Source organism: Leopardus geoffroyi, chromosome C2, assembly GCF_018350155.1.
Source record: "Leopardus geoffroyi isolate Oge1 chromosome C2, O.geoffroyi_Oge1_pat1.0, whole genome shotgun sequence".
Lineage (NCBI taxonomy): Eukaryota > Metazoa > Chordata > Mammalia > Carnivora > Felidae > Leopardus > Leopardus geoffroyi.
The window spans coordinates 25,565,763-25,591,199 of record NC_059333.1 but is presented as its reverse complement, the minus strand read 5'-3'; the positions used below and the strand labels follow the sequence as shown (position 1 = coordinate 25,591,199).

The window sequence follows — 25,437 nt, the reverse complement described above, 5'->3', positions numbered from 1 at the left end:
ACTGTGAATCTTTATGGAACCATTTTCTATCATACATGGTTGGCAAGAATGTGTTTGGCATTGCCTTATAACCTTCTTTAATCAGTCGTAATGTTGATTCTCCTAGTTTTCTAGTGAGTCATCACAATGATTAAAACTATTATACAGTAAGTTGGATCGGGAAACCACAGTCCTACCCAGCTGTTAAGAGAAATGAACTAACTAGAATGTCATTTATCAAAGTGAATTCCAGAGAACGTTTATTCTTCATGCTCTGTGGAGAAAAACGATCAGTGGCTTAAGATGATTTTTTTTTAATGTATATTGCTCATTAACTTATTTAAACTGAACTTAAAAAGTTATAACGAGTTTATTTCAGCTTTGCTTTTATTTATTTGAGTACAAATTATTTTCCTTTGGAATCTGGGAGGAACATCAGATACTGCTCCTGTGTGCAAAATGCTTAGATAAGCATTAAGGTCAATCAGTCTTCAGCAGTTTAATTATTTGGATCATCATAATGATTGAATTAGTGGATTTAATTAAGAGCTTGGAGGTCAATATCATGTATTTGACATGCTAACTGATCTTAGTGTTATTCAAGATCTAGCTACTATTGTCTAGTAGGATGTGTATAGAGGGTGTCCCCAACTCTTAATCTGCCATGACTAAATCACATCAGAGGACATTTTCATATAGATGCTGGCATAATGAGACAAGAATCCTTGGTGGCCAGGATGCAAGTAATGGGAAATATTATATATTGCAGTATATAGATATAAATGTGTGCTGTTCACTTTGGCAACCCTTGATTTGTGCCAATCATAAGGGGGGGAAAGTTTGCCACAGAATCCTACGATGGCCCCATTAATTAGACAGTATTACCCATAGGATAGAACACCTTTTTGAAGAATGAGAGAGAAACTTCTAGGACAGGTTATCAGTTGGGAAGACTGCTTCATAGCCAGTGAAAATGATTGTTAAAAAATAGACTACAATAGGTGGTAAGACTTATTGTATCAGGGAAAGACTTTATGACTTAACAGGGAATAGAAAATGATATATTACCGTATAATCCACTGGCAAACAACACTTGATTTAGAAGGCTTTGGGTAATGAACAGCCTGGAAGGACCCAGAAGTTCCAGTCAACAAAAACCTGCCATCACAAGCTGTGGCTGTGGAAAAAAATGAGAAGTCGTGTTAGACAAAAAACAGTCCTGGAAAGTTTTATCAAGTGAAATGGGATTCAAATTGGCTAATGAACCCTTCACAGAACAGTTATGACTGAATCTGTATGACTGAAATGATCCAATAGGAGTAGATCAGATCTCATGTTTAAAATCTATTGCCAATTTTCATATACTTGCTCATAACTCACCATAGATTCCTTTAGAAAAGCATTTTACTTCTAAATACCCATACCTAAACTGCATTTTTAGTATTTGTCACATTTTTTTTAAAGTGAGTACCTTTCAAAAAATTTATTTAATGTTTATTTATTATTGAGAGATAGAGACAGAGCAGTGCATGGGAGAGGCAGAGAGAGGAGAGACACAGAATCCGAAGCAGGCTTCATTTTCTGTTAGCACAGATCCTGATGCGGGACTTGAACTCCCAAACTGCAAGATCATGACCTGAGCCCAGGTAGGACACTTAACCAACTGAGCCACCCAGGTGTCCCTATTTTTTCACATTTTTAAGGAAATAAATATATTTGAATTATAAACTCCTAATTTAGACAAATAGCTACTATTTTTTGGTCTTATTTTCCTGATTAAATTGGAGCGAGGGTGAATTTTAAATATATGCATTCTGTGCTATGTCCTCCTGAAAATGATCACACTATGGCCAGGCAAATGATATATGTGGTGCCAGTGGCCTGTAGCAAATTCCATCCATCTGATCTATTCCACCCATCTTTTAAACTTCTTGCTTCTTTTGTATGAATTTGCTATCTCAATATTGTCATACAATATTCCTGAATATGTCTTCTGCGTTTCATGACTACTCATTTTCCTCTTTTAATTCTTGTAGCATATTTACTTCATATACTCTCTTTGATGTCTCATGTTATTAGTTGTCTTTAACTTATGTCTGAATCATTTCCAGCTAGTTTAAAATCTTACTAAAGGCATAAACCAGGAACCATACCTCACTAACTTTTGTGTTCCCCTTACAGTTACAATGCATACTATGTGTTAAAAAATAAAAGCCATTTTTTCACAATCTTTAATTTTTCTTAGATTATTTTCTATATACTTTTTACTTAATACTCCTGATACTACATTTTAAAATAATTACTCCTAGAATGTGTCCTTTTTCTCTTGGTAGGTTGTTAATTCCTTATAGGCCAGAAGAATGGAGGATAGGGAGATTAAAAAAAATTACTAAAGTTAAATTTCTGCGCTTAGAACGTGAGACTTAGAATAAGCTAATGGATGGAAAACCTCATTGTAACATTATACAACATTTCTGTCAAGTAATTAAATACAAGCTATTATAGGACAACAAATATTTTATATGGACAAAGGAAAAAATTGACAAATTAAACAGCATATAGAAATCTTGGCAGAACTCTCTTGCTTTTGGTTGGCTTTTTGCTATTTTTGGTATTTTTTTAAAAAGCATAAGAAATCACTTTATGATTGTAAGAGTGTAAGATTGTAAATTGTAAGACGCAGTCTGTTTAAAAACAATGAGCTAGGAGTTAATTGCATTGGATTATAACTTGATAACCTGACTCCCAGCTGAAGACAAAAAACAAAACAACAAATAAGCAACAAACTTGGAGAGCAGAAAAGATAATCTAAGATAGAAGCATTAAGCACTGAAAAATCTTCGGAGATCTGGGAAAGGAAATGCAGAGTACTGTGACTTGTTGAGAGAATTGAATCTCCTTATGTGTAATTCTTACTGGAGCAAATAAAGATGATTAAGGATAATTTGTATGATTTGAAAATAAACAGCAAAATATCTGATTATTTAATGCAGATTTAAGTAATTTTCTAGTTGTAAAAGGAAACCTCTCATTCACCCTCAACTCTCTGCAAACCATGCCAAATAAATGGGACAATTAATCCCTTAGCTTCAATGACCAGAAAAGTGAAAATAGTGCCTGCTTATATTTTAGGTGATATATGGAGCCTTCCAATCACTTTGTCAAAAAAGCATATGGACTTCAAGATTACACAGGCAGTGCAAGCAAGTCCACTGTGATTTTAAATAGTTTATATTTGATGAGCAATCAATCTTGACAGTCCTAAAATGTAACTGCTATAATTGATGGAGTATTTACTATGTGCCAGCCACTATTGTAAAGGTGTTATGTATGTATTAATGTAATCTTCACAACAACCTTACAAAGTTATGGGTGGGAAAAGTGAGGCACAGAGGGGTTAAGTACCTAGCAAAAGTTTTCCCAGATTATTAGTGACAATTCAAAGCCAGGCATTCTTACTCCTGAGCATACAGGGGTATACTACCTGATACCTCAATATATACAGCTATGGTGATGTTATCATTTACTCTTTGAACTTAAAAGGGGGGGGCATGTGTGTGCAGAACTGTAAATAAAAGAAGAAGCAGGATTTTTAAAAAAATTCCATCATCTTCACTGTTCTTAAAATTAAAATAGGGTACATTGCAATAGAATTCTATGACAAATAGAAAGAAGCAAAAAAGATAGAAGGAAAAGGGAACAAAACAGGACTGGCTTAAGAATTTATAAAACCAACTCGCAAATCTGGAAACATTTTAGGAATTCTTCACTTTTGTATACCCATTCACTACACATTTGGGAGGTGGATCAGCGGCTCTGTGTTGTACAACAAAATTCAAAGTTTTCCAACAACCTGAGTTATGTCCCTGGTGGCAGGATAGTTGTAGGTTTGTCACACCCTTTTTCAGTCCCTTCTGGGTCCATCACTAGGCTGCACTTCCAATAATGGGCCATGTGACAGATCCTGGCCATGAAACTGTTGCGGAAGTCATTATGTTTATTTCCAGATGTGATTCCTAAAAAGATCTTCTGAGACAGTCTTCCTTGTCTGTCAGTGGGTTGCAAAGGATCCAGGGGAGGACAAGAGACAGAGGGGATGAGAAAGGAGCTCGTTTCCTGGATGCCTATACAGAGGGCAGCCCCTTGGATCAGGATGTGATAAATAAACTGTTATTATCTTAAATTGCGAAGATTGTTTACCCTAGTACTTAGCCTATCCTTAGAAATATGATCAATTTTTCCAGTGTGCTATGAATTTGCTGACTTTCAGTAGGAATGGGCAATCTGCACACCCAGTTCTGGTCTAAAGGGTCATTGATGAATTCTTGCATGTGACTGTTAAGCGTATTCTTAAGAAGAATATTCTGAAAGCATTTAAAAAAAACCCCAAAAACCACGATAGTATTGAGGTAGTTATAATAGAAATGTTCAGAATGCCAAAATATTATTATTTCAAGGTGTCGACTCGTTCTACGGGCCTTCTCATACATTCTTTCATTTAATTTCAGGACGTTTCTGGAGAACCTAATATTACACAAGACAATGAAGGGGGATAGCCTTTCAGCAAAATAGATCTAACCCAGCCATGGATAAGTATGATAACTGGCGTTCAGGATTATGACTTTTTAGACTGCATAGTGCTTTATGGTGCAGCATGAAAAAAAATCCTGAGTGGGAGATAAATGAGCCTGTCAAATAATATCAGGCATTTACTGAGTTCTCTGAAAGGTGCCTGTAATGGGAGGGGATTCCTAAAAGTTATGCTCTCAGAACCTACTGAGAGCTCCCTCTGCTGGCTGAATATTTACTAGTTGTGTGCTTGCATAGGGCACTGAACTCTCCAGGATATGTAAAACAAACATGATCTATGCCCATCCACCGAAGTCTATTGTGCACACATACAGAGGCATGCAAACAATCTATAGAGACGGTTGACAACTTCCAAATAGGTCTGAACATTGGTCTAAAGGCTGTGAGTCAGCATCTTTCCTTCTCATAGGTCAGCTAAAAAGCGAACTTTCCTGCTGATGCCATTCTAATCAGAGGAGAAAAACAATTTTAAAAACTCTTGGTTCAGCTACAGTCAGCTATAAGTTGCATAAGACCTAAATAACTAAAGACTAAAAAAGGAAGCTATGTGAGGAAGTCAACATTAATGTGACTCTATTAATAACACATACTAGAATTAGAGCTCACAGCTGGAGAAAAAAGAAAGAGAGAGAGAGTGCACAAGGGTCAATTTCATAGAGAGAGAATTCTCTTAAATTAATTTTTTGGGAATGTAGATTGATGGACACAAGCTTTCACATAGAAATTATGCTATTAGATGATCAGGTTGGTGCTGAGGTGAAGTACACTAGGTTTTTGGGCTCACCATCGTTAAGGATGAATGATGAACAAAACAACTTACAGGCCTGAATCCTAGCTGGATAAGGATAGATTAACTGATTGATTAGTCCACATTTATTACACAAAGGCTTTAAATTTGTTTTCCAAGATAAATATAATGCCAATTTTAAAAATCAAATAGCGAAGAGAGCCAATAAAAATGAAAAATGAGCATCTAGAGACTTAAGAAAGTTAGTGACATGGATGGTTTGTTGATACTAAAGTTCACTTAACACAAAACCTCCATGACGTTGAAAACTAAAAATGCAGTCTGATATGTACTTAAGGCAAATTTAAAGAATTAATTCAGTTCTAATGCCAAGGCTCATGCCATTAATTTATAGTGACTTGGAAAAAGAATTCATGACCTTGTAACTTATTTTAGGACAAATTGTTACACTAACATGATACTTCCACGGTTATTTTTGGAGATGCACTGACATTACTTTACCATGAACATTATTAACTCCATGACATTGAAGACCAAATAATAATAGACGTAGTACATTTTCTGATTATTGAACTCATCTTACATATTTCCCTCTACTTAAGTTTATCAATTATCATTATATAGGCTTAAAGCTATGTGTCTAACTTTGGCATTCATTATTCTTTTCGAAAAATTAAGAAACATCACCTTTGTTACCTCATGATGGCACACTTGTATCATATTCTCCCTGAAAAGCTTTTGGAAACTGCCTGGAAACCGTAGCAAAAAAAGAATGTTGCTTTCTTCTTCTTTGAGTAACTTAGTTATATAAAATAGATTAAAAAATATTCTGTAGCCTGCACTTTCTTCCAATATGCTCTGAGTGCACTTCAAAGTATGTAGTTAAACTTTGAAGGTTTGAATTTTATCAAAGAACATTTGAATTGGGATTGCTTAGTAGAAGCCTCTTTAGTCAAGTTGCCTTTTTTTTTGAGTCGCTCCTGGAAAACAGGCCAACTGCCTGTCTTTTAAAGTGAGTACCGAGTGGATAGGTAACTTTTTAAGCTTTGGTTGTTTTTGGAGCACTCATCTTCAATTAATGTCATACAAGAAGCACAAAATGCAACAAATAAAAGAGCAAGTGTAGAAAGTTGTAACTACAACCTTTGTACATTTCAGGAACTAATTGTGCTCATGGTCAAGTTTAAGACTGATTATAAACCACACCACAGATGTGTTCAATTCATGCTTTCTGTTTAATTGTTTAAGAAAAAATTATAAATTAGAATTGTTCCTATAATTCTTCACCTTGCTTATCAATCTGTATTTGTAGTTATGTGATAATCTTTCATATATATGCTGCACAACTATCAAATAAAATAAGTCAAAAAGTAAATATGTTTAAATCACTTAGAGTCATGCTTGGCATATAGTAAGTACTACTTAAGTGTATAATAATAATAATAATAATATTAACACTTAAAACAGATGCCAAAGTTTACAAATAAAACATGGATGTTTTATTCATAAGACAAGATCTTATTCATAACTGTTTCTATTATTCATAGAACTACAACTCAAGTACATTTTTTGTTACTTGTCTCCATGTCAAAGATCAAATAAAAGCAACAATCAAAATTAAGGAGCAGCAATTACTGAGTTAGAAGCCATTGAAATCACACACACACAAAAGGTTGATATTATGGTGTAATGCTAAAAAACCATGAAAGTGCATTCAAATTCATAATAGTTTGGAGTAGTTTATTAAAGGATGAGAAACAATGACATTCTCTTCCCTCATTTATGACAGACATTAATCACAGCATTGTTTCCATAAACATCAAATAGAATTCCACTTAATCAGTGTCTAATATTGCATAAAATAGATTAGAAAAATATTAATATAATTATTTTTTAGATTTTGTATTAAATTATAATCATGTGTATTGGAATATCTCTTTCTCCAGTAGTTTCTGGTATCTGAGGGATATGTGTTTGTGTGTACACAGTGAGGGAGGATGAAAAAGCAGTGGGGTGAGAAAATGTGGGGGACATTACTTACCACAAGTGTCATTGTCTTCATCAGAGCCATCTGGACAGTTAATTTCTCCATCACAAAATAAATCATTTGCTATGCACTTTAGAGCATCAGCACAAGGACTAGAACCAGGCAGGCATTCTATTGAGACATTTCCTTTAGAAAAAAAAGATTGAATTTGTAAATTTCTTGCATAGTACATTTAATTGCCAACCATATGTACAACGTTTGGATATTTATTACGTATTTTTTGTTATTTAGGTCTTTACTCAGAGCATGTATTTCAATTTCCAAAGTAAATATTCATTTCATTTAATTAATTAGTCATTTGTAAAAGAAGCTTAGAATTTTAAATTTGGAAAAGAAGATATATATTCCTTCAGAGATGTTGAATATGAATGTTTAATTTCTTGATTTTAACCTTGATAAATTAATACTATAGTTTGGACATTTAGCTCCTAATGATTACACCTCCTACGATTGTTTATACGTGTTCTGCGGGGCAATTTGTTGGAATGTTTTTCACATTATCTGCAGTATCCAGTAACCACTTCATTTACTTATAAACTTATTATTTGAAAATATGGGGGCTGAAGTAACGTTTACATTCTGCAGAACAAAATTTGTTGGTGATGGCCATTTTATAGTAGAATAAAACACTTAAAATTCCCAGTACATGGCTACATTGAGCAGTGAATAAACCCAATCGCTATTTCCATTCAGTATTTCTTTGCTTCTTGAGTCAGAGATTCTTAGTGGGAAAGATACAAACATTGCCCTGAAGAATTCTATGCCATTCTCTGACCAGAATCCGATCCATTTGCTCTCCTCAGCCTGTCTTGTGCTTCACCTGCTCCTCTTCCATATGCCTACATGCAGGCATGGATCAAGAAACACATTTTACTTCTAGAAATTAACTTGGAAAAAATTAAGTGCGATTCTTAAAAATGGAATATTCTGCACTGCACTGCCATCTGCTGGGTTTTAAAAATATATTTGATTCTGAAATTTCTCCTTGTGTTCCACAAAATTAATTGAGAAAATGAAAGTGCATGTGTCAATTAATCTACTAAGGTAATACCTAATTTGGGACATTTATGGACAGTATTGCTGGGAATATATTCAACTAAATTAGACTTTTGTAATTGGCTCTAATTAAAATGAATATAAACCAGTGGGAAATTCATGGATCGATCACCTAACATCTAAAACAGGACACGATAAAGATCACAGCCATTGTAAAGGACAGAGCACCCCCATTTAAGGGAATAAAAAAATGGTAAACATGGTATCGAATAAGCCCAAAAGCATATTACAACTGTTGATATATATGAGATACTTACATAAGAGTCCTTAGTCATTGAATCCCTAATCTAAAAAAGGCATAGCATTGATAGTATTCCATAAATGCTTGCTAAATAACAAAAAAGCATTATTCTAGGAAATCTATATATAATTTTAACAGTAGTTAACAGAATTCTAAGTATTTAGCATTTAAAGGAACAATTGAGGAATACAGCTAAGAAGATGTATAATTTTGTCTGTCCTAATGCTTCTCATGGGATCTTAACTTCATGATGATTCACATGTCTGTCTGTGGCTTTCTGAACTCTATAGATTGAACATCAAAGCCACACTTGCAAGTGATAACAATTGGGATCTTTTGATCTTATTAATGATCATTTATTCACTACACAAGTATTTATTGTTTATTTATTTAGGTCAAAAATTTTTAAGGAATGGAGATAAAAGGATGACTAAGACATAGACTCTATTCTCATGAAGCTTGAACTTTAGTGAAAAACTAGTTCATTAACTTTTTTTTTTTTAAGAGGTATAAAAAAGTGCAATGGGAGCACCAAGGGTTACGCAATTATTTTCCTTTTGAGTCAGAAACTGAAAACATCTTCATATAAACTAGGTTTTAAAGGATTCTTAGAAATGTACCAGGAAGAGGGATATATGGAATGCATACATGGTGATGTGACAAAACACATCAATATATGGAACACAGGTAAGTCTAAACTTATCTCGATATTTGTGAAGGCCATGGCAGGAAGGGAGTTTGGTGTCAAGTCTAAAAGAGTTTTCTTTAATTTTTGTTAAATGACGGAAATATTTTTTCTGAAATTTTTTGCATATGTGTGGTATAGTCAGTCCATGTGTCATTAAGGCAACCCTGGGACCAAGTGGAAAATCAAGTAGAGTAAGGAGGCCAACTGAGAAGCTGTTTTTATGGTCAAGGTGAAAGTGGTTAAGGATTGGAACTCTGACGAGCTCCTACTAGTGGATAAGGGTAGGAACTTTGCCCTGGTAGAGGAGAGTACAATTGCTATTTTACAAGTGGAAGAGATGAATTTTGGTGACTAGATGTGCTCCTGACTGGAGAGTTGAAAAAAAAGACACTTTTGGAGTGGCCCATCGAATTATTCACGGTCATTAGTCACCACAGTAATTATAAGAGGAACCCCTGGGGGGATTAGAAAATGATTCTAATTTGAAGTATTTTGATTTGAAGGTGGAAATATTAGGTACTCTAGTTTGGGTTGTACTCTATTTTCCCAGACTCTGTTTTACAAGCACCTTTCAGCTGCCTTTGTCCATGAAGAAAGAGAAGTTCTTCATATCAAAACCGATATAGAAAATATAAATATAATTGTTACATAAGGATGGAACATTTGGAGATTTTATCAGATTGTATTTTTACCTTGTGTTCTGTCTTTCTTTCATCTCCTTGTATACACATATATGATGATAATTTCCAACAAAACGATTCACTACAACATTAACTTTCACAGAAATTAGCCAGTTTTTAAAAATGACCTTCCATTCTTAAAGCTAGAGTTCTTCAATTTGTGTACTACTTTGTTTGCCATTTCATTCCACAATTTTTTGCTCTGGTATTTCTCTTCTAAGAAGTCTGTACTGTACTTCTCAATAGGGAATTTCTAGGAAAGGAGTTAAATAACTATATTTAAAGAAATGTGCACAGAGAGAATAATAATTGGCTCTGTTTACTAGAAGGTGAACAAATTACCTGAATATTAATTACTCTTATCTTGAGTGGGCAAAAAAGGTGTGCATGCATTTTCATATCTATATGGTATTTTATCATTCGCATACTATTTTTCTTTTGGCATTTTGTAAGAACCTACCTATTAATTAGTATTATTTAGGATTCTGCAAATGGAAGGTTTTAATTGTCCATTTATATTTGTACCATGAAGGATTCAGTATAAACCGAATGTGATAACTCCAGAATGATCCAAAGCCACAACAATTTTCAGTGATTTGTGGTGAGGAATCTCCTGTGCTTACTTTGTGCAGGCCCTGTCCTAGGCAGGTAGAGGATAAGAAGACAGAAATCCATTTATTTTGTTTTTCAAACCAGTTACAAGGAGTGTTACCTACAAGATAATAATTTTTAAATCATGTTTTGGAAATCTTGGATTTTTATTTTTCCTGTTACTTAAATGGAGATAATAATTCTTGGTGGACAAAACTGTTTGGGACAAGTTCAGCCCAAGGCCCTTATAACATTCTTAGCAGTGAAAGTGGAGTCTGAATCCATGTATGCCTGCCTTTAGAGACTAAGTTTATTTCTCTACACTGTATTGGAAAAATAGATATCCCCTTACAGAAATTCTTATAAACTTCGATATAACTAATTTCATCTTTTTAGCAAGACCATGGCTGTTCAATCCAAATAAAATTACAGTGGAAAAATACTTTAACAGTTCTGGTGTCATATGCAAAGGGATGTTTTAGGAGTGTGCTTAGCAATATACATGCTGTTCTCTCAAATGCAGAGAAAGAAAAATACTTAAAGTTCCATTTGGTGTTGGATAAAGTCCCTGTGTCTTAGTCCTTGGGCAATTCAACTGAAGAGTGTAATTCTACCTTAGCTTCTCTTGACCCAATTTCATGTTCTTTACTAAATCAGCCAATTCTTTTCTTCCAATCCCCAATCCCCTCCACATAGTAGTATTGGAGCAAGATTGCATTTTGTATGAAACCGAGAAAGTCCAAAATAGTGAAACTTTGTTTTTCTGCAATCATTGCCTACGTAGTAAGCAACAAAAGACTAGAACAAGCTATATTCTAGAAATCCTTCAAGCATTTGAACAATTGCCCAGAACAGCCCCTCTTGGCTGTAGCAGCCAAGAAATCAATCAGTAGAATTCAATCCCGGTTCCCATCTCCCTCCTCCAGTGTTCCAAATGGGTTAATAAAACTTTACAGTAATTGGCAACAAAGGCAGTTGAACAATAGGACATAATCCTCATGGACTTTGTACTCGCTATCATACAAAAATTCTCTTTGGCAGAATTTATAATAGCACTAATGCCAGGTATATGATGCATGCATTTGTTGATTTTTCTCAAACTCTGTCTTCCAGGCACATAAAGATGAGAATAAACTTAACATCCCTGAAAGGCATATTCATAATAAATTACTGCTTGGAAACTGGTTTTCAAGTGTAATTGCCTCGTTCCCTCTATAAATCGATAGCATCTCGCTGTATGAGAGGCACAAATGGAATGGATGACTGGGGACTCATGGATCCAGTAAAAAAGGGAATATAAGATGTTCCCACTTCCTTACCTTAGTATGATTCTTTGAGGATTGATTAAAGTAATTCGATACAGTTTCCAATAATAAGAAAGCTTTGGAAATGGAGTTCTTTTAGTCAAATAAAAGATCAGATTAAATGAATATTACCAGGTACAATGATCTTGTTTTAACCTTAGTTTATTTTTTGAAATATTTCTAAAAAAAGTATTGCAACTCTTTTTTTTTCCTGTTTAACTCAGAAGGGGAAAGGGAGAAGGAATCTAACTTTGCATTAGTCATGAATTGAGACAGTGCAGTGTTATCGGTGTTATCTCTCTTTTAATTCTCATGATTGTTCTCTCAGATATGTATGTTAGTCTAAAATTAAAAAATAAAGACTAGGTAGCTTGTTGAACACCACATATAGTGATTGGTGCAATTAGTTAATGATGGACTTGGCTATGCCTTTTCAATGATTGTATGCTGTTTTTTTGGTCTTCATTTTAAATATCCAATGCCTAAAGTGTGAAAGATAGGACTAAATGTATATTGATCCCATTCCTGTAGCTTACATGTGGGAAAGGAGATTTTTGCTTCACTTCCCAGGAAAGAAGGGTATGAGGGAAGTATCACTCCCATGATTTTTGTGTCCCCCGTTCACCATCTCCTCTGGACGGAGAAAACTGATCACAGAGTTCAACCTCTTCTTGTATTTTTGACAAGTTTGTCCTCAGGATAGGAGGGGAGAAACACTTACATTAAGTCCAAGGCTTTCTTGCTCTAACATGGATTTTTTTCCACACATTTCTTTTAAGACATTTTAAAACACCTATGATGTCCTCATACTATGGTTTATAGGAATCACTCAGTAAACCAATAGGCAAATAGAAAACTGGCACAAATTTGGTTATTTGTTGCTGACTTTCAAAGTTTTAGAAAGATATTTCTCAGGGGTGCCTGGGTGGCTCAGTCGGTTGGGTGTCCAACTTCAGATCAGGTCATGATCTTGCAGTTTGTGGGTTCGGGCCCCTCGTTGGGCTCTGTGCTGACAGCTAGGAGCCTGGAGACTGCTTTGAGTTTTGTGTCTCCCTTTTTTCTCTCTTTGCCACTCACCTGCTCATGCTCTCTCTCTCTCTCAAAAATGAGTAAATGTTAAAAAAATTTAAAAAAAAAATACAAAGAAAGATATTTCTCAAAATATACTAAATTTACTTTTTCAGCTTATTTTTAGGCTAAAGGAATTAACCATTATCAATCCTAAAAGCATTTGTTTGAAAGTGTATTGTAAGGTTGTTTTAAATGCTGTAAATAGGGGCGCCTGGGTGGCGCAGTCGGTTAAGCGTCCGACTTCAGCCAGGTCACGATCTCGCGATCCGTGAGTTCGAGCCCCGCGTCGGGCTCTGGGCTGATGGCTCAGAGCCTGGAGCCTGTTTCCGATTCTGTGTCTCCCTCTCTCTCTGCCCCTCCCCCATTCATGCTCTGTCTCTCTCTGTCCCAAAAATAAATAAACGTTGAAAAAAAAAAAAATTAAAAAAAAAAAAAAATTAAAAAAAAAAAAAATAAATGCTGTAAATAGTCTTCCACATTGGAAAAGAGATTGTGTGATAAAGAACAACTTTATATTTTAGTAAGCTGTATTGCTCTATGGGTTCACACCTAAATACAACTCCAGGAGCCTTTTCCTACTGTAAACAATCTGTGTGGATTTTGAGGTGTGATGGATTGGTTCATAAGGATTTTGATTAATGATTCATGTATTGCTTTGCTTTTCAAACATCATGTCAACCAGTTTACTCAAGAATTATTAAGTCTTACTCAAAAGGGCATTTATAGTTTTACAAATATTCTTTCTTTGCATGTATATAACATTTGATATGAATTCTAATGACATAAAAATGACAGTATTACCTTAGGAGCTGAAGATATGTACAATATTTCCTTTTTGGAGTTTATCTGAAAGGTAAGGGTCACACCCAGGCCATTCAACATGAAGATTAAGTTGGGACCTGAGAAGGCACTTTAGTTGACAAATAGACACAGTAGACAATTACCAGGAATGCAGAGAAATGGGCACATCAAAGGTACATATTCAGAGTTAGCACAAGGTAGCCACTTACTGAAAACGTGTTGAATGAATGAACCTAAGGTTATTTTGGTGTTGGTTTGGCAACCTGGATTGTGTTGAGAGAGCTAGGATTTCTATTTTGTATGGAGACAGAATAATCAAAGAAGAAAAATCCCTCACATCTGGTGAAACCTACATCCCTCTAGAAAGCATTTTGATCCTATTGGTGGCATTCTTAGTGTCAGATAATAACCAGAGTTCTAATGGACGACTAGCGTGAGGTCAGATAATCCAAGCATAAGCCTTAAATTATTGCTCACTTTTGGTGAAATCTTAGGCTAAAGCTGCACACTTTTATGCTGCAATTTTATTATTCATAAAATAAGAGTAACATTAACTGCTGTGTTAGCAGAGAATTCTCAAGAGCCTAAAATAAAACAAGTAAAAACTTTTTTAAAAGGTATGAATAAAATTACTTAAACTGACCTGGAGTTTCCAGAGGACGGCTGGTTGTTAGCCTGCCTATAAAAAGAAATGGTGTTAAGATAATTATTACCTTTTTAAACTGATTATTAAGAATTTATTGTGTATTCTCTGTGTTTAATGTTTAACCTGAGAGTTTTTAAAGTTACTGTGAATTATGATTATCTATTAACTTAAGAAAATGTCATTTGTATCTGGATCCAAGAATAAGTCTTTTATGTTTTCATTGGTTTTTAGAATTGTAGAGCAGAGGTATTTAGATTTTAAGTCATCTTTTATTTTCTAAGTAGGGAAGATGTTACTCAATGATCAATAACCAAACACAAGGATTCATTAATATCTTAATGATATTAGACTTAAATTTTCTAGGTTAATCTGATGTTATGTGAAGCTGAAGCTTGAGATATGCTTAGACCATGGGCTTTGAGGCCCAAAGGAATTGCTTTTAATTCCTCAGTTTGACACGTAGTAGCTATGTGACTCTGGGCACATTGCTTATTATTTATTTCTTTTTAAGTGGAAAAAAAATATTACTTCTCTAAAGGATCATTCTGAGGAATAAATGAGGCAATGCTGGTAAAATATACTACCTGGCCCAAGAAGACACTTTTAAAAAATGTAGATCTTTCAAATATTATAAAAATGGTCATGATAATAGATAATACTGAAAGTAATATATTTATAGTTTCTATAACAATTTATACTTTAAAAATCATTTATGTATAAATTTGGTATTTGGATGACTTTGAAATATTCAGAACAATTTTATTATCTGCAATTTATGGGCAGTAGATTTTTCAGAGAGGTAAAGAGATGTGTCCAGTGGTTCTGGTAATTGGCAGAGCAAGGATTGATGTTTAAATCTCCTGAATTTGATTTAAATAATTTTTCTACAACATAATAATTTTACATTATAAGATCAGCTAGGTTAATTTTAGAATTATTAACAATTTCTCAAAGCAAACTCTTTTGATAGTGGTATGATCTTGGTGAGACAAAGTGAAGTTCTGAATTTTATGAGCAGTAGTAATCAATTATAGTTAGAAAGATGGAGTAAGAAAATGCTGGAACAGAGCAAAGGTAACATTAAGCTTTGGATTTTCCTTTCTCAAGAATGCAATATATTCTGAAAGTCATCATTTGTTTCTCTTTTAAATGCTGTTTTCTTTATTCCTAGTGATCTTATAAATGTTAGGGATTCATCGCCAAGCCTGTAAGATTAGAGCCACATTTTAGAATGCTACACATACATACACACACAAACACTCTCACACACACATACATACAGTCATACATACACCATATGTAAATAGAGTTTAAAATATGAAAGGAACATTGAAATTAAAGATGCATGCCCTTGGTATGTGTAACTAGGTATTATGAACTCTGCAATATTATGAACTACATTGTTCTTAACCAAATGTACACTTCTTAATATGAAGAATAAACGTCTTAGAAAGGGCTATTAAAAAATAACATTTTCTAATGTCATGGAGCTTGATGACCACCAATATATGCATATATGTGTGTGTATATATGTGTGTGTGTGTGTGTGTGTGTGTATGTGTGTGTGTGTGTAGGTGTATATAATTTTGTTTGTTTGTTTATTTATATATTTTTGAGAGAAAGAGCATGAGAAGGGCAAAGAAAGAGAGAATTCCAAGTAGGCTCTGTTCTGTCAGCACGGAGCTCAATGTGGGGCTCAAACTCACAGACTTTGAGATCATGACCTGAGCTGAAGTCCAATGCTTAACCAACTGAGCCACCTAGACACCCCCAAGTTACATTTAAAAAAATGCCATTAGTACTTACCTGAAGTTGTGGCAGGAATTACTGTAGAGAAATTCTCCAAAGATGCTGGAATAAAGCAAAGTTGATTTGAAGTTTGGGATTATAATAGAAATATATTACAAAACAGTGAATGCAGTTTGAATATTGTTCAAAGGACAGCTGATCCTATAGAGTTCCCATTTAATCCTATCTTATGCTGGATGTTTCTATTATTATTTGATTGTGATACATTTGATGAATTTCCAGAATCTGTATGTGCTGTATATAAAATTTACCTATGCAAAAAGTTTGCTTTGTTTTACTCATTTAAGAAAGATATCTAGATCTATTTTTAATTTTTTGAGAAACCTCCACACTGTTTTCCAGAGTGGCTGCACCAGTTTGCATTCCCACCAACAGTGCAAGAGGGTTCCTGTTTCTCCACATCTTCTCCAGCATCTATGGTCTCCTGATTTGTTCATTTTAGCCACTCTGACTGACATGAGGTCATATCTCAGTGTGGTTTTGATTTGTATTTCCCTGATGAGGAGTGACGTTGAACATCTTGTATACAATGGAATACTACTTGGCAATGAGAAAGAATGAAATATGGCCTTTTGTAGCAACGTGGATGGAAGTGGAGAGTGTTAAGCTAAGTGAAATAAGTTATACAGAGAAAGAGAGATACCATATGTTTTCACTCTTATGTGGATCCTGAGAAACTTAACCAATGACCATGGGGGAGGGGAAGGGAAAAAAAAGAAAGGGAAGGAGCCAAACCATAAGAGACTCTTAAAAACTGAGAATAAACTGAGGGTTGATGGGGGGTGGGAGGGAGGGGAAAGTGGGTGATGGGCATTGAGGAGGCACCTGTTGGGATGAGCACTGGCTGTTGTATGGAAATCAATTTGACAATAAATTTCATATTAAAAAAGATATCTATTCATCATAGTTATATAGGATAACTTATATTTAAGACAGCTAATATAACATTGCACATCAGAACATGTCAAAATTAGAATCAGTAGTTTTTCACTGAAATATATGGAAGATGTCAAAATAATCTTGCACATAATAATATCTACTGAGAATAATATCTACTGAGAATAATTATATCAGAATAATATCTACTGATAAAAGATAAAAACTAGCTGTTTTATTCACTTTTTAAAATATTTAATAGTTTTAAAAACATAATGACACCTATGTACAGTATAAAGGAAACCAAAGCATTCCTTATGAAAAACTCCCATCTGGTCAATATGTTTTTATTTAAAACTGTATTTAAGATAAGTATGTTATGAGGTATATTCTTTTCTACTGACTAGGTTATTTATTCCAGTATTTCTTCATTTTTGCATTGTCTCATTCCTCCAAGGTCTATAGCAGCTCCATAAACAATGTTTGGTAGATTGATGAAGACAACAAAACAAGATTTATAAGATTTTTTCATAAATAATTTAATATTTTATTTTTTTATGATTTGATTTGGCTGTAAATTATATAAAAATTCAAGATATTTATAAAAATTTCAACCAATTTTAAATGTAATAAATTAAAAAATTCACATGATACAAGTAAATATTAAACTCATTAAACTTAAATATCTGAAATTAACCTTGCTATCATGTTCATAAATATGTGCTAACAGAGTTCAACAAATTAAATGTAACTTTTATGTGTGGAGCATATTCTTGAGTTGATGATACAGTTTATTGCATCTATGATATTTATTTCAAATAACTCAAAGATATACTTTTATTGAATAAATAAATATTTTTAAAAACCACCCATAAATAGCCCAACTGTAGGGAGTCATGAAAATAAGTTTCAGCATATCTGTTAAAACATTTGCCAGAAGAGACTTTCAGAAACTGGTGCATATTCAACTAAAGATAGTAAGAACCCAACTTTCTAGAAGAAAGTGACTATTGAGAAAATATCAGTCAATGCTGTTCAAAGATAAAACCATCGTAAACAGGGCTGCCCAGGAGACTCAGTCATTTGAGCATCCGATTCTTGATTTTGGGCCAGGTCATGATCTCACGGTTGTGAGATAGAGCCCCGATTTGGGATATGAGCTGAGCGTGAAGCCTGCTTGGGATTCTCTCTCTCTCCCTCTCTCTCTCTGCCCCTCCTCTGCTCATGCTCTCTCTCTATCATAATATAAATAAATAAACATTAAAAAAACATTGTAAACAAACTAGCATAATGGTTAAGAGCACAGACATTGGGGTCAGATCAGCTGGGTCAGAATCTTCTATCTAACTCTAAATACCTATGTAATTTAAGGCTATTTATCAAAATTATCTGTTTTTGTCTTCTCGTCCGTAAAGTGAGGGTTAGTAAAGACACGATGTAATAAGATTAATGTAAAGATTAAATGTGTCATAGATAAATCACCTATTCTAACTCATAGTAGTAGTTTTTAGCTCAACTGAATCAGACAAAGATCCACAACGTCCCTGCTCCAGCTTTTGCGCCAGAGGGATCCAAGCCATCAGTAGAGAAAGCTCTTAAGAGCATTAGTTGTCTTCTCCCTAAACAGCAGGATACAGGAGGAGACTCAATGAATGAGAAAACTATGCTTGATGAGCCAATACTGTAAGGAGAAGCAACTTTCATATCTAGTATTACAAAATGAAAAACAAGACAAAAAACTTCTGCATGTTTTTATATATTTGATTTAGAGACAAACCTGTACTGACTGATCTCATTCTATAGCAAAACTGCTTCAACTGGTGTTAGGCTATTTAAATTTTGTCTTTATTCCACTCGATGTGGGTATTTATATACTGGTTAACTTTCTGAAGTCCCAAAATTTCCAAATTCCGGAACTTACCTGACTCCAAGGTTTACAAGTAAGGGACGGTGGACCTGGATAGATCTGGTAAATTAGTAGTATTGTTTTCAAACAAAATGAAGATATGTGTAAATGTTTGTTGAACTGAATTAGATGGAGGATAACTGGAATGGAAAATTTAGAATAACCTAGGTGTTGATAGACATTATTGTCCTACTATTATTTTTAATGCCTTATATCTCTTCCCCTTTGATTTATTTTTATTTTAAAATTACTTATTTTAGGGGCACCTGGATTGCTCAATCAGTTAAGTGTCAGACCTCAGCTTAGGTCATGATCTCGCGGGTCATGGGTTCAAGCTCTGCATTGGGCTCTGTGCTGACAGCTCAGAGCCTGGAGCCTGCTTGGGAATCTGTGTCTCCCTCTCTCTCTGCCCCTCCTCCACTTGTGCTCTCTCTGTTTCAAAAATAAATAAACACTAAAAAAATTAAAATTACTTATTTTAAAAATGAAGCTTTATTTTTTTATTAATAAATAACTGGGATGAATCAAACTCATTGAGCTCTCTTGTTTTTTCCTCTCCTTGTAAGTTCTTAATTAGAGTTGGCTTGACATGTGACTTCGTAATTTAATAACATCTATGACTCTATCCGAAAGTAATGAGTGTTTCTTACTATCAGAGGGTTCCTGGAAAGTTAGGGTGTACTTGACAAATGCCAAGAATGTGATGTGACCCACAAACATTTATGTATGCCAATATTTTCAGAACCTTTTTGATATTTTACAAACTTTTCCTCACTGGTATTTTTCTTCAAATATGATTTCTCCATATTTCACATTTCTCATGTAAATGTGTTACCTCAGGCAATAAGACATGTTCCTAAAGTCAAGGACGATCCCACTGCTTCCCTGGTATATAGCTAGAATTTTAATTTCATAGCTTAATGATTCAAAGAAATCAAATAATGTTCACAGATACCTGTGATATCAATGCTGTTTAAATCAATATGGAAAGTGACCAGTTGGCTGGATTTATTTGCTTCAATGCCTTGAATCAGTTCTTCTTTTACATTTTCATCTGACACCCACTGGGCAAAGAAAAGGTCAAATATAACTATAATGCTGCCATTTCTGTAAAGCAAAAGATGATATAAGAGGAAAAAGTCAGCCTTCATCAAATGATTCGTATTTAATTCATGTAAGGGGTCTTTGAAATTCTCTACAGTTATCACCTTATTACACTTGTGTAGTAAACCTTGGTAGGTTATGTCAAATATTACCTTAATTTACAGGTGGAAGAAAAGGGGATTGGAAAACTAAGTGTTTGTCCAAGAACACAGACATATCCAGAATTAAAGTTTTCTGAGTTCTACATTAGCACCCTAATCCTCAGGCCAGGGTCTTCCCTAGGTTACCTGTGTCAAATTAAACAAAATCACATGGTATCATGATATTTACTCTTAATTTACTGTGCAAAGGAAAGAAAAGTGTGGATCTGTAATTTTTCACAGATGATTTCTAAATTGGGAGAAGTCTAAGATAGTTTCACTAATTTCAGAGTTTACTATGTACTTTATAAAAGCCTGATAGCAAGCTTAGAGCAATGAATCATATCTACTTTTTCTTCTCTATTCTTAATATAAAAATATCAAAATATGCCCTGATTTCTAGGGATAGAAAGAAGATTCATACACGTGGGATTATTGGGGAAACGCAGTCCGTCTCATAGTCAGGAGTTGGGATTATTTTGCCTACATTATTTCTGACCATAACATTAGAATCCAATTATATGGCCCAAATTATATTCCCTTTTATTTACCCCCTGCTCTGTAACATACATTTAAAAAGTTTGATTAATTGGTGATTTGTTTACAGTTTAAACAATAAAAAAATGAATAAATTTTTGGCCCAACAGGGATACTTGAGAGACTTTTGCTCTCCTGCCTACACTTCTGCTTGGCTCATGGTATTCTTCTGGGGTAAAACCACTTGGGAACCAAACTCTAGTCTTGATCTCCATCGTGTGCCCCTCAGAAAGCTGAGGGTACTCAGAGTATACTTGGACCCTAAAGAGGAAGCCTAGGGAGAATCAAATTTTCCATTGTATGTTTGCTGGTTCTGAAATTTGGGCAGTTACACTCATACCCTGTGGTATCTATAAGTTAATAAGATTCTTCAAGGACTTCCTCAACTCTAAAAATGTTCTTTATCTGTCCATACCATTGTCTTGGTAGAGCTTGCAATGTTTTTCCCTCCAGGACTATATATTGAATCAGAACATTCCTTGAATATCATAGTAGATCAGCATGTCCTCCAGGTACAATATTCTTTCTTAATATCTGTGCCACTATTCAGGTTTCACAGTTTAGCAGAGGGATTGTTGTCTTTGTAGCTGGTTTCTCATTTTAGAAATAAGTGGCTTACTCTGATGTAATAATTTCACACTTTACCTCTATTAAATAAGTTATTTTTAGAAGTCAAAATGTTTAACTTCGCATAAATCATAGTAACCAAATCTTGTAAGTGAGAAGATTCCTCAGTGACTGTTTAGTTCAGAGTTCCCCAAATTTACCCCTACATGGAACCACTTGCAGTCTTTGAAACAGGTACATTTTGTCACACATTGTCTTTTTATCTACTCTTCCACCTTCATTAATTTTTCCATGCTGACTGATCCTTAATTTTATTTGAGAATAACTCTCTATTTTCTCAGGAAATGTGATGTCTTCTCCAACCATTCTTCATGTCAATGGCAGTTTTATCCAAGGCCATATGAATGAAATGGAATCTGAGGGGACACTGGTGAGATGGAATCTGAGGGGACACTGGTGAGAAACTTCTGGAAAATTTGTCCATATCTACCTGGAAAAAAGCTCATAGTAGACTACTACTCTTCTTTGTTCAACATTATTATATTTACATGTGATTATCAGAACTGCCACTACCATCTTGGGACCTTGAGACAAGCTATGGTTGATAAGCTAAAGATGGCATAGTGAAAGAAGAAAAGCACCCAAATTCCAGCTTATGTCATTGTCATTGTACCATTGACTTAACCTCTGCTGAAATCTCCAGTTTTCTTGTGATGTCAGATGATAACAGCTTTTGCTGTTTATGGCACTTTTTGTCGTGTGTGTGTGTGTGTGTGTGTGTGTGTGTGTGTGTGTGTGTGGTGTGTGTGTTTGGGGAGACAGCAACAGCATGACAGGGGAGGGGCAGAAGGAGAGAAAGAGAGAGAGAGAGAGAGAAAATCTTAAGCAGGCTTTACATTTTGGGTGGAGCCAGACATGGGACTTGATCACAACTCTGGGATGACCTGAGCCAAAATCAAGAGCAGGATGCTAAACCAACTGAGCCACCCAGAGGCTTCTGGTCATGTGTTGTTAATTGGAGTTCTAAAAATCCTAACTGGCCAAAGAATTATTCACCGTGATCAAGTGGAATTTATTCCTGGGCTGCAGGGCTGGTTCAATATTTGCAAATGAATCAATGTGATACACCACATTAATAAAAGAAAGGATAAGAACCATATGATCCTTTCAATTGATCCAGAAAAAAAACATTTGACAAACTACAACATCTTTTCTTAATAGAAACCCTCAAGAAAGTAGGGTTAGAAGGAACATACGTCAACATCATAAAGATCATTTTTGAAAGGCCCACAGGTTAATACCATCCTCAATGGGGAAAAGCTGAGAACTTTCCCCTAAAGTTAGAAACAGGGATATCCACTCTCACCACTGTTGTTCAACAAAGTACTGGAAGGCCTAGCCTCAGCAATTAGACAACAAAAATAAATAAATGTTATACAAATTGGCTAAGAAGAAGGCAAACTTTCACTTTTTGCGGGTGACATGATACTCTAAGTGGAAAGTAAGAAAGACTCCACCAAAAAACTTCTAGAACTGATATGTGAATTCCGAAAATCCAGGACATAAAATCATTGTACAGAAATGGGTTTAATTTCTATACAACAATAATGAAGCAGCAGAAAGAGAAAACAAGGAATCTATCCCATTTGAAGTTGCCACAAAACCCATAAAATACCTAGAAATAAACCTAACCAAATAGGTAAAAGATCTGTACTCTGAAAAATACAGAAAGCTTATGAAAGAGATTTTAAAAGGCACAAAGAAATGGAAAACATTCCATGCTCATGGATTGAAAGAACAAATATTGTTAAAATGTCAATATTACCCAAAGCAATTGATGCATTCAGTGCCATCGCTATCAAAATAACACCAGCATTCTTCACAGAGCTAGAACAAATAATCCTAAAATTTTTATGGAACCACAAAAGACCCCAAAGTCAAAGTAATATTGAAAGAGAAAACCAAAGCAGGAGGCATCACAATCCCAGACTTTAGCCTGTACTACAAAGCTGTAATCATCCAGACAGTATGGCACTGGCACAAAAACAGACACAGAAGTTAATGGAACATAATAAAGAACCCAGAAATGGACCCACAAATGTGTGTCCAACTAATCCTCTACAAACCAGGAAAGAGTATCCGATGGAAAACAATTCAGCAAATGGTGTTGGGAAAACTGGAAGGCAACATGCAGAAGAATGAAACTGGACCACTTTCTTACACCATACACAAAAAAATTCGAAATGGATGAAAGACCTAAATATGAAACAGGAAACCATCAAAATCCTAAAGGAGAAAATAGACAGCAACCTCTTTGAGTTCAACTACAGCATCTTCTTACTAGACACATCCCCGGAGGCAAGGGAAATAAAGCAAAAATGACCTATTGAGACCTCATCAACTTAAAAAGCTTCTGCATGGTGAAGAAAACAATCAGCAAACTCAAGGGCAACCGGTGGGATGGAAGAAGATATTTGCAAATGACATCAGATAAAGGGTTAGTATCCAAAATCTATTAAGAACTTATCAAACTCAACACCCATAAAACAAATAATCCAGTGAAGAAATGGGCAGAAGACATGATTAGACACTTTTCCAAAGAAGACATCCAGATGGCTAACAGACACATTAAAAGATGCTCAACATCACTGAGCATCAGAGAAATACAAATCAAAACAACAATGAGATATGACCTCATACCTGTCAGAATGGCTAAAATCAACAACTCAATAAACAAGAGATGTTGATGAGAATGTGGAGAAAAGAGAACACTTTTGCACTGTTGGTAGGAATGCAAACTGGTGCAGCCACTCTGGAAAACAGTGTGGGGGTTTCTCAAATAATTAAAAATAGAATTACCCTATGACCCAGGAACTGCACTACTAGGTATTTATCCAAAGGATACAGGAGTGCTGATTCAAAGGGGCACATGCACCCCAATGTTTATCTCAGCACTGTAGACAATAGCCAAAGTATGGAAAGAGCCCAAATGCCCATTGACTGATGAATGATAAAAAAGATGTGATATATATACACAATGGAATATTACTCGGCAATCAAAAAGAATGAAATCTTGTCATTTGCAACAACGTGGATGGAACTAGAGTATATTATGCTAAGTGAAATAAGTCAGTCAGAGCAAGATAAGTATCATATGATTTCACTCACATGTGGAATTTAAGAAACAAATCAGATTAAGATAGGGGAAGGGAAGGAAAAATAAGATAAAAACAGAGAGGGAGGCAAACCATAAAAGACTTAAATACAGAAAAGAAATGGAGGGATCTTGGGTGGGGGGATGGGCTAAATGGGTGATGGGCGTTAAGAAGGGCACTTGTTGGGATGAGCACTGGGTGTTATGTGTAAGTGATGAATTACTGGGCTCTACTCCTGAAGCCAATACTACACTGTATGTTAACAAAGTTTAATTTAAATAAATAAATTAAAAAAAATCCTAACTGGCATACAACTTCCAGGCTTTATTCCATGTTTATTTAAACAGAAGCTCCAGAAAAGAGAGATTACTCTGTTTTTGCACCTAATGTTGGCCAACATTGTTATTTTAGCAACAAGGAGATTGAGGCCTGGACTAATGTAGGTAACTTTGCCCAGAGTTACACAGCCTATTACTCTCAGAGATAGGAATGAAGTCCAGAGTCTCTGTTTACAGGTGTGGTTTTGTATAGTTCCCATTCCCATACTGCCAACACCATCACTATCAACACCATAGGAACTATTTGTTGAGAGGAAAGACAATACAGTACGTTTGCTTAGATGCAGGTCCAGGTTTTTATTTTGCATTTTTACTAGATTTTTATATCAAATAAATGGGAAAGGTAGCTAGTTGGGTTTGGGGAGGAACAGATAGATAATTTTTCCCTCCATAATTTCAGGAGATAGAATCTTCTATTTTTCTCTTCCTTCACACTTCATCTCTATTAAATAAATAATTTTTAAAAGTCAGAATGTTTAGGGGCGCCTGGGTGGCTCAGTCGGTTAAGCGTCCAACTTCGGCTCAGGTCGTGATCTCGCGGTCCGTGAGTTCGAGCCCCGCAT

General features: G+C 34.9%; 1 protein-coding gene across 1 annotated transcript in view; it reads right to left on the bottom strand.

The window, feature by feature from the left end:
* TMPRSS15 (transmembrane serine protease 15) overlaps positions 1–25,437 on the bottom strand; it is a 121,976-nt gene that overhangs the window by 87,326 nt on the left and 9,213 nt on the right. Inside the window, exons 4-8 of the mRNA XM_045501593.1 lie at positions 19,989–20,140; positions 16,249–16,293; positions 14,440–14,475; positions 7,359–7,490; positions 1,048–1,156 (exon numbers count right to left, since the gene is read on the bottom strand). Coding sequence (XP_045357549.1) covers positions 1,048–1,156; positions 7,359–7,490; positions 14,440–14,475; positions 16,249–16,293; positions 19,989–20,140 — 474 coding nt within the window. The remainder of the gene's footprint in view (positions 1–1,047; positions 1,157–7,358; positions 7,491–14,439; positions 14,476–16,248; positions 16,294–19,988; positions 20,141–25,437) is intronic.